Genomic DNA, 11,037 nt, shown 5'->3' with positions numbered 1-11,037 from the left:
AGTGTGACCCCCCCCCCCCATGTTAATGTGGGGGGGGAGTGGGGGACTTGGTTTCGTCCACATTCGTTAACAACGCTGCCTGAAACATCCTGTACACAATAAACACACAATGGGCGCAGAGGTGGAAGCCTTAAGCGACGTTTCGGGCGATGACCCTCAAGAAGGATCATTACTCGACACGTTACACACATATATAAACGTCCTTATAAGGCCACGGTGTTATTAAGGCTTTTGTTTTCTTAATTATATTTGTATGGCAATGCAGCATTACCTAAACAATCTTTACTGCTGGAGTGCGATTATAATTCTGTAATATAAACTAATACAGTATGTGCAATGCGTTATTTATGCTCACGGTACCTGAGTTGTGAAGTAAGAATAAATTATTAAAATATAGGATTAACGATATTTTGTTATACTGTAGGAATCCGATGAGCAATAAAGCTCTTTCACAGACGCTCAGTAGATATAAGCAGACTTGTACTGGTAGGAACCTCCTGGTTCCACCAGCCCACAGGGGATTATTGTGTCCGTCCGTCGTGCAGGGAGGGGCTGGGGAGGGAGGGGCTGGGTGGGGCTCGGTGGGGAGGGGAGGTTGGGGAAGGGCTGGGTGGGAAGGGGCTGGGTGGGGAGGGTGGGGCTGGGTGGGGGGTGGGATGGGTGAGGAGGGGCTGGTCACCCCGTGGTGCCCTTATAAAACTCAACGTTTAACCTACTCACGCCAGCTTGTGCCCGCCCTCACAGCCGCCGTTGACCCTGGCCATTGACCGAGCAACCCAACGTTCCTACCAGCTCCCTCCGCAGGAATGTGTTTATTTTTTTTATATCTACGTGACTTTACCGAAAGAACCAGAGAGTATGGTTTCCTGCGGTCATGATAGCTTCAAATCAAGAATGCTCTGGTAATATATGATGAATTGTCTTTGAAACTGATTGGTCCATTCCAGAGACAGCTTTCTTTATAGCCTCGTCTCAGTGTCAGACCAGAGGACGCCAAAAGGCGAACAGCACAAAGACAATGCATCATGTATTACCAGAGCATGTTTTTTGTTTGCATGTTCACCACAAAGTATGTGTGGTTAATTCAGACATGATTCCTTGCAAAGCGTTTCTGTTTGGTGTTTTAACATCTTAACATCTATATTTTGATTTCAAGCTTTCGTGACTGCAGGGATTCATATTATTGGTTCTTTCGGTAAAGTCACGTAGAAGGGAAATAATAAAATAAAATAAAGATATATTTCCTTTCTACGTGACTACCGAAAGAACCAAGAATATCTTAACACCTAAATTTCGATTTAAAGCTTTCGTGACTGCAGGGATTCATCTTCTTGGTTCTTTCGGTAAAGTCACGTAGAAGGGAGATAATAAAATAATAAAAATAAAACATAATAAAATAATACAATTCTCCTTGTAAAAAAGGTGTCAGTTTTGTTGCCAGATAAAAGGGTAAAAAAACAATTATCATATGATTAACATAGTTTGCCCGATGTCACCTTATCTCTCACCCATAAGGGAAGCCCATGGCAAAGTCACCCTCTCGGTGTCACCAGGATATAAACTCGTGTGTGGAAGATCAGGGACTAGAGTCAATGGTGTCTGTGATAGAAGCACAGGTGGTGCATCTGTCAGTCAACCCATGGCACCTGGGTCTGTCCCGTGACCTGCCAACAGCGAGCCTTCCCCCACTTCACGTGGCCTCAACGTGCACCTAGCCTGGCACAATCGCAGTGGGGACGTCACCTCCACCATTGTGGCGAACGGCGGTTATTATTTGTTGATGATGATGATCGGATCCCCCCAGGTAAGGCCACAGGTTCACCGCAGCCGCAGGTGCTGCGGCCATACAGATCAGCCGTCATGGCATTACACATCAGCTGTGCATGTGGCATTCCCTGTACAATCTAATGGCTACATGACTGTCAACCCATACGGTTTTCCCGTATTCTTGTCCAGAGAAATTTTGTTTTTAGGTCCATACGGCGTATGGCCGTTTCAATGCGGGCACATTTTTTTTGTCTATTTCTGTTTCTCCCTTGTGATGGGACTTTGTAGGATGAACGTTGAGATTGATAAGGACACGGGGTGACCAATAAGGTCTGAATTGGTCTGTAATAAGGTAGGCATTGATAAGGGGTTGACAGGTATATGGCTATTTGCATCATATTTAGCATTTGCCATTTTGGTTATCCAGCTCCCTACTTGGTTAAAACAAATGCAACTTGAACGTGTACGTTTCATCGACTCAAATGCATTTTCAGTCTACAAAATTAATCCACAATGGAATTAGATAAGGGATGTGGGTGTTTTGTTATGACGTAGTATGTGGTCAATGGTCTCGTTGGTTGACCTCCAATTCGACTATCATTTGATTCTCTATGATCGTCAACAACGGTTTATATGCATGTGGCAAAATACTAATGGGCCCGTGATTCTTTCAAATCAATGTTCTTTTATAAATAGCAAACTATTCTTAACGATGAATTTTGGTTTATTTTTAACGGCTTGAATGAAGTGCGGGTTTGAGCGCCTCCTTGCAGAGTTTTTTAGCCATGTCACGGCGGACTGAATGGATATACAATGATGTATACACCATGAGTAAAGTACTATATTCTCCAGAATGTGATGAACATTTTCTACATTTAAAAATGTTTTTGGCGATGCGTCTTATAATCAGAATGTTGTCTTCTTGAAGACATGTTTTAATCTAGTTGTTCAGAATCATCTTCCAGAAGACGACGCTCCATAGCAAAACGTCATGAGTCTCATGCTTTCATGGTTAAGCAAGTGTAATCATACTACATCATCACCCATAGTATAGGATACCACCAACAAATGTTCAGAATCTTCCAGAAAAGCTCTCCCCATTTTAAAGTATCATGTTTATTTTCACCTTCTAGAAAATGGCTCCCCATGGTACCATATTCTGTAGATTATAAAACCCAGTTTTTTTCAATAAGACCCCAACATTTGGGGTGGGTCTTACTTTGCGGACCATCCTTTAATCTTGAATATACGGTATATGAAACATCTTTAATTTTTTTTTTAATTCCTAACACCGTACAGCCACTAAACTTCACTGTAGACTTGGGTCAATAGTGACCCCCAAAAAGGCTGTTTATTGTATTAATTCGCGCTTTTTTTCGATATATGAGACCTCACACCCTCGTGAACTGGAAACAACCTCTTGAGATTAGAGGCCATGTATTTATTTAAACATTCACCTACCGTATAAAGACTAACGTTACACAAGTTTAAACTATGTCAGATAAAGAAATAATTACACTGCTTAAAATTGTCTATGCATAACACATCACAATATATGCAAAGTGGAGTCCAGCACAGTCATTGCAATGTACGTGTTATTATGCAGAAAATACAATTTCATACACTTAAAAATCAGTAACGTTGCTATGATTATACATTATTTAAATCTAAAGTAATTTTTGTTCTTGGGCTATTTGAGTATTTCCTGTCAGGAAAATGGTTTTGTGTTAACCAAAGCAGGGCACTTGTGTACAGCAGGACAAGACTAGCAACCCGGATAGCCACGTATATGGGAATACCTTCGTTGAATCCAACCAACATAGTCATAAAAGTGTACCAGATTATTATTTTTAAATGTTAAATTAAAACGGTAGTTTCATAATCAACTGCAAAATTAATAACTTCCATTTGCAGATAAAAACGTGCGGCTACAAGACAGCTAAACAACATTCTGCAGCGACAACGAGAAATGTATTGTGACCGCACCTCTATAGTAGTGTAAACCTACCAAAGCTAAATTTCGATTTAAAGCTTTCGTGACTGCAGGGATTCATCTTCTTGGTTCTTTCGGTAAAGTCACGTAGAAGGGAAATAATAAAATAATAAAAATAAAACATAATAAAATTATTTTAAAGCTTTCGTGACTGCAGGGATTCATCTTCTTGGTTCTTTCGGTAAAGTCACGTAGAAGGGAAGTAATAAAATAATAAAAATAAAACATAATAAAATAATTCTCACGAAGTTTCGGCTACAACGCAAGCAGCCGTCTTCAGGTGCTTGCGTTGTGGCCGAAACGTCGTGAGAATTATTTTATTATGTTTTATTTGTATTATTTTATTACTTCCCTTCTACCAAAGCTAGTTTATTCTTTTGGGCAGTGTCCGATTGTGGCCGCAGTTAAATGAGACGGCAAATCTTTGCTCGCGTTTTAGAGTCTGTGCGACCGCATAGTGGTGGTTTAAATGAAAACGGTCATTTGGACGAGTCCTGTGACTTTATCAGTTCCCAGACCACACTATTTATCCTTGAATATGCACAACCTTCGAGGAAAGCTGCTTTGGTGGCCACTTAGTAGTTTTAGGCACTGTAAGTGCAATTTATTATTCTCAAAATTGTAAAATCCACTTTTTTAAGTGACTGCCAAGGCTTTGAGGGGTATATTCCTTTCCAGAGAATCTTATAATCCTGAGAATACAGAAATGTGGACGTTTTCCTAGAAATGTTTGCAAATCGTCAAATTAATTTGCCGGTAAACATCTCATTACCACAGCACACACTGCCACGATATAATCTGATGTGCATTTCAGGTGCTTTGACCAATATTTATCTTAATCAAATGCAACAACTCCCTTCCAAACGTTATGTTTGTCACATAGAGTATATGAACACAACACAGCTGACTTATACAAGTGCTACACTGGCCACAAAGCAGTTTGATTTCCTGGGGTCCTCTTAATTTTTCCATTGGGTGTTCTACTTGCAAAGCTTTGTGTCACAGAGTTGATGGTAAAACACCCCGGACATAACTTACAATGCAAAGCCAGTGACTGTCAATTATGAAGGTCCAGTTTTGCTTCAATTAAAACAGTTGTCTGCAAGTAAAGAAAATATGCCTACTACGTTCAATGTTCTATAGCCAGTTAAGTTTACATAGCAGTAGAGGTGCTGTGGCAATATCGTTTGTGCTCCGTGTGAGAAGAACGTGGTATTCTGGCTCCACCGACTTGCCCAGCCTCTGCTTGCCCAGCCTCTGCGGAGAAAACAATTTTTTAAAAGAATTAAAACGAAGCTTTTTTTTTTTACACGCTTTTTATTAACTCACTCTGTCTGCTGTTGTTGTATCCTCAAATCTTGCAACTCAATTTTAACCCACTTCCCAATGTGCTATCGACCGCAAACTTGGTATACTTATGTCATACTGATGACAATACTATATTCTATCATGAAAAATAAAAATTATATATTTTAAACATTCTTTTTTATATGTTATGTTTCGGCTTGGGTTTAATTGTCCATGCTCATTTGACGTTGGTTGTAAGTGACCACGGCCCCTTACGTTATGGCAAGCTTCATGGCCATATCCTGGAGTCGTAAAGTTCTGCCATTACGAGTACGATACATTTCATGAAAGCGTGTTTAAAAAAAAGTTTTTAAAATATTACATTTTTTTTTTACAATAGATACATACAAAAAACATCGTTTCACAAAGGCGGTCACATTTCCACCTGCTGTCGCATAGTTTTACTACAGCCAAAACAGAAAATGAAGCTTGCGTGTACCAGTTCAGGTGAACCATAATATTGAGAGCCCGGATTCGAATCCAGGCAGACGCCTGTTATTAAACTGGGTTTCTCGAGCGTAGTCACAAATGACTGCACAAAAAACAACATATATTTAAATGTAGGTCTACTCCAGCACCTTCGACAACACCACCATCAGCAACAACACCCTGGTGTTGTGGGTGGGAAAGTGCTACCCTCTACTGTGTGAACCAGAGGTCACTTGAAAATATCTTAGAGGCAGCCCTGTGATATCCGCTTCCGTGGGTCATTCACTCACAAAGCATTGCACTGCTCTGCGGTTACTTCGTGATGGCATAACAATGGGCAATATGAAAGTGTTTACATGAAAACAAGGTGCAAAGTAGGAAACTTCAGTGTAAAAAGCCAGGTCTCCAACCTGGCTGATCAGTTGCATGCAACCATGTCACTTACATGTAAATGTCTCTGCAACTACAGTAGTTGCAACCAGTTGCTTACAGCAGACTCGACTTTTAAGTGATCCCAGCGATTTAGAGTAACGCATTTATATCACGTGGACAATTGCGAAGTATGATTGGTTGTTACAATCCGGATACAGGTAGGAACAACAGTTCCACACTGCCCACCAGGGATTATATGTCTGTCGTGCATAGCCTCTCCCAAACATGTACGCTCCCGGATTGGTTGAAGTGCGTCACGTGACCGCGAGCTTTCTGTCGTGCACGAATGCGCTGTCCAACCAAGTTCCTACCTGCCCACTCCGAAGGAACGTGTTAATGCTGTTTTATGTTCTTGCTGCACAACTACTCGCTCAGATGTGGACAAAGCAATTGTGGGCGATTGAAGTCGCGCGACTTGAGCCTCCTGGCTCCAGGAAACGTCAAGTTTCATGCTTTCACACACCTACTCTTCTTCTTGGTTCTTTCGGTAAAGTCACGTAAAAGGAAAATAATAAAACAATAAAACTAAATCATAATAAAATAATTCTCACGACGTTTCGGCCACAACGCAAGCAGCCGTCTTCAGGCGGAGAACAGGTCTGTCGAGAAGGCAGAGTCTGACCTGTTCTCCACCTGAAGACGGCTGCTTGCGTTGTGGCCGAAACGTCGTGAGAATTATTGTATTATGTTTTATTTTTATTATTTTATTATTTTCCTTCTACGTGACTTTACCGAAAGAACCAAGAAGATGAATCCCTGCAGTCACGAAAGCTTTAAATCGAAAAATTACACCTACTCTTGCCATCACTTCCCAGACGATGTGGTCTGCTGCACAGCGCGCCGCGTGGAGCTTGCCGCTGGGAGGAATGTCACCACCTCCTCCTCCTCTTCGGCATCTGTTCCCAACGTGGAAACAATAAAATCACTTGCACTATTCCCCATGCACTGCTGGATGAAGGAATCTCTTTTTTAAATCCTTTATATTAAGTTCGCTTGCTTGCTTAGGACCGTGCAAATCTTTCGGTCGTTTTTTAACCCACTTCCCATGATCCAATCGAGCTGACATTTTCCACACAGACTCGTTGTGCGTGACAATTAATGTTCGTGAAAATTTTTTCCAAAATTTTACACTTTTTAGGACAAAAATATTATATTTAATTACCAATTGCTTAATGGTGCAATGCAATCATCTGACCCATAGGTGGCAGCCATCTCAAGCGAGAGGACAAGAGGACTCTAGCCGCCACGCATATAAAGGATTTATAGTGAAAAACTTTGTTTTTACGGGTTATACTTGTTCGCTATTATCGCTGGGCCATGTGACATTAAACAGTCTGGCTTCTTCCTTGATATTTATTCCAACTTACTGGATCTTGTCCTGGTGATGCTTGACGCAGTCTCAAGCGAGAAACATCGTGTATTTATATTCTTGGGTCTTTCGGTAAAGTCACGTAGATAGGTTCAAAGAAAATTAAAAGAACAACAAAAAACTACGTTTCGATCGCAACACAAGCGTTCGTCATCAGGACGAACGCTTGTGTTGCGATCGAAACGTCGAAGTTTTTTGTTATTTTCTTTAAACCTATCTACGTGACTTTACCAAAAGACCCAAGAATATGAATTCCTGCAGTCACGAAAGCTTAAAGTCAATCGTATATTTAATTGTTTAATTTGGTTGTGAAAATTGTTCTTAAACTTACCTGTGATCTGATAGAATAACACCTGGAGCGGTTAACGCTTGTACATGTGACAATTTAATTTGGCGATGTTGGGTGGTGGAGGGTCTTAACGACACAAATATGGCCAGATCATTACATGGCCTAACCAAAATAAATCGACAACGAATTATAATACTGTATTGGTTCTGAAAACCTGTGTTTTAAATTACATTTGGCTTCATTATTTCAAGAATTCTAGAAATCCCGACCAGAACTGGAAATGCTCTCCCTAAAATTAACATTTCTATATTCTGCAACGTCATTCATGTAAGTTTACATCTCAAAACACTGTAGAATTTGCAACAAGAACGGTTTTCGCACGGAGGCGCGGGACCCCACAGACAAGCAGGGAAGGCGGCCAGAATCAGCGCCAAAAAAAAGACAATTCAAAGCTCTACGGCCCTAATTTTGGATATTTGGTCAACTCGAAGGCCGACTTTGAAAGGTTCTACTGCAATGTCAGAATCAGATCATAATATTTGTTTATACCGGCGGAATCCCGATGATATCGCTGCTACCCCTGCACGTGTACCTTCGCGGTGAGGCTCCGGCACATTCTGTTGCGTCTGCTCGGACGCCGCAGCCTGGGAAGTTGCCTGCTGCTGCTGCTGATGGTGGTGGGAACCCGCCTCCGTCTCAGCTTCTACAGGTAAACAATTTCATTCTCTCTATGTACCTCTGTGATATCTGTCTGCTTATATGTTTCTGGTTAGATTGTTGTTTCTATTTCATTTATACCTGATGATTATTGCTTGTGTTGCAATCGAAACGTCGTATGCTATTATTTAATTTATTATTTTATCTTTATACGTGACTTTACCGAAAGAACCAAAGAGTAAGAAGAGTTTTCTATAAGCATTCACCCGAATTGTTTTTTTGACTATCATGTGGGTCAAATTTCGATTTAAAGCTTTCATGACTGCAGGAATTCATCTTCTTGGTTCTTTCGGTAAAGTCACGTAGAAGGGAAATAATTAAATAAAAAAACATAATAAAATACAATTCTCACGACGTTTCGGCCACAATGCAAGCAGCCGTCCTCAGGTGAAGAACAGGTTTATCGGAAAGACAGCGTCTGAATGAACACCACCAAGCTTGGCAGCGTATATTTAAGCTGGGTTAGAGGAGGAGGGCGCCTTGACAAAGGAATTTGCATATCAACAGAGGGATTTAGCATATTTATGGAAAATGCAGATATGGGATTAGTCACTACTTGTGGAATGTGTAGGTGAAGGGGGGGGGTCTCAAAGTCATATTATGCTCGTGTATTATGTAGGATTAGTAGTCATAAAGGGAGGAAGTAGGGTTAGCAACAGTGGCAGCTCCTGCAAAATCTCTCAGGGGGGGCAAATGTCTGGATGATTGATAAGGATAAGGTCCACCCATGCAATGGATAAATTAACAGCTTAAGCATGTAAAGGCAACTTCACTTCTTTAATATTAATGAAAAATAAAGTGACTCTTACAATACATCTTGTTTGTTTCTATCTCACTATTATTACAATCCACTCAGTTTCTTTTATTAAAGATTCCACTAGGTGGCGACAAATAATATTGTTGACTGAAACGTGCTTACATATGATGACGTAAGCACGTTAGTGCGAGCCCTCCCGGAAGCCATAGAGAATGCATTGCAGCGCCCGCCGTTCGAAAAAAAACATCTTTGAATGTAAGTCTATGGGACCACTCGGGGCGATTCTCAGCCGGAGTAAAATCGCCCAAAAAGAGGCGGTACTCCACAGAACGTGACATGACGCTGATTGGACTATATCCAGAGGCACAGTAACGGCTGAGATTGGTGGTGCGTCGCCCAATCGCCCTAATGAAGAAACCGCCCCTGGTTAGCAGTAATAAAGGGAAGGAATTTTAATAGTAAGGAGCTGCAGCAGCTAAATCACGTGGGTCTCCCAGTCAACTTTTTGTCCTTCAAATGTCGTACGTTTATGTGCAAGGGCTTTGAGCTCTTTAAGAGTCCACTCACCAGGTTCTTCAGATGGATCAACTTCTTTGGAAGCAGTGGTAAGAGCATGCGTTGGTTGGATGTGGCCTGGAATCAACAAGAAGTAAAAGGGCGGTGCATTTATAATATACACTGTTAAAACTAAAACTTTTTTTTTTTTACCAGGTAAGGCCCACTGAGATTTGTAGCTCTTTTTCAGAAGCGACCTGGCCACAAATGATAGCTTAACGAAGTGGCTAGTCATCAATGCACGTTGTTGATTCTAAATGTGGAGGGAAAAATCCACGTGACCACGGGAAGAGAGACACATACCAGGCGAGGTAGTTAAAATCTTTTCTCTTTGATTCTTTCGGTAAAGTCACGTAGGTGAAAAAAAAAAAATAACGTTTATTTATTTAAAAAATTTCACCCACGTGACTTCACCGAAAGAACCAAAGAGTATGGATTCCTGCAGTCACGAAAGCTTCAAATCTAGATAGATACGTTTATATCGTTACGATGTGAAGATGTGCAGTGTCTTGGAAGCCCTGACCTCGAAGGGGCAAGGAGTTCCTGAGTTTAAATGGCCCGCAATTGCAAAAATCACCCCAAGTGCGTGGCCTAGACCGTGGTGACAGTGAGCAATGCACAATCTGAGGATCCTAATGATCTCGATGGAGTATTCGTAGTTGAAATAAGCCGTGAATGCTGGGAAGAGCAAGTCCATCATCATTTTCCATCCGTCCATTCCCCACATTATCGGGGTCGTCGGGGGAATTCCATCTCAATCCCACCACCAATTCGATTCGTCTTAAGTTTGTGTTGTCCTCTTCCCAGCACACATAGCCCTCGCAAGCCACACGGGTTTACCCCGTATTCTTGTACACGGAAATTGAGTTTTTAAGTCCATACGGCGTACATCCGTTTCAATAGAGGGGCTTTGTTGGATGAACTTCGAGATGTATAAGGGGCACGGGGTGACCAATAATTCTAGATTTGAAGCTTTCGTGACTGCAATGATTCATATTCTTAGGTTTTTTCGGTAAAGTCACGTAGGTAAAACATTAAAATTAATGAAAGTAAAATAAAACAAAACAAAAAAATAAAATTCACGACGTTTCGGAGACTTGTGTTGCCTTCGAAACGTCGTGAATTTTATTTTTTTGTTTTGTTTTATTTTACTTTCATTAATTTTAATGTTTTACCTACGTGACTTTACCGAAAAAACCTAAGAATGTGACCAATAATGTCTGATTGGTCTGTAATGAGGTAGGGCATTGAGAAGGGATTGACAGGTATGGGAACTGATGACAACAGTATACAAGTAGGGTACCACTGGAGGTGAAACTGATTGTCTGAAGCTGGTTGCGTTGGCAGTGGTGCAGGAAGCACAATGAGGAAACATCTCAACA

General features: G+C 41.1%; 1 protein-coding gene across 1 annotated transcript in view; it reads right to left on the bottom strand.

Moving 5' to 3' along the window:
- Positions 1 to 3,171: 3,171 nt before the first annotated feature.
- Positions 3,172 to 11,037, bottom strand: part of LOC144735229 (uncharacterized) — a 34,140-nt gene continuing 26,274 nt past the window's right edge. The window contains exons 12-15 of the mRNA XM_078617713.1: positions 9,668 to 9,733; positions 8,219 to 8,329; positions 6,765 to 6,864; positions 3,172 to 5,017 (exon numbers count right to left, since the gene is read on the bottom strand). Of these exons, the coding sequence (XP_078473839.1) occupies positions 6,773 to 6,864; positions 8,219 to 8,329; positions 9,668 to 9,733 (269 nt within the window). The 3' untranslated portion in view covers positions 3,172 to 5,017; positions 6,765 to 6,772. The remainder of the gene's footprint in view (positions 5,018 to 6,764; positions 6,865 to 8,218; positions 8,330 to 9,667; positions 9,734 to 11,037) is intronic.

This window comes from Lampetra planeri, chromosome 54 (assembly GCF_965212315.1).
Source record: "Lampetra planeri chromosome 54, kcLamPlan1.2.h2, whole genome shotgun sequence".
NCBI classification, from domain to species: domain Eukaryota; kingdom Metazoa; phylum Chordata; class Hyperoartia; order Petromyzontiformes; family Petromyzontidae; genus Lampetra; species Lampetra planeri.
This window is presented reverse-complemented; position numbering and strand designations above follow the sequence as displayed.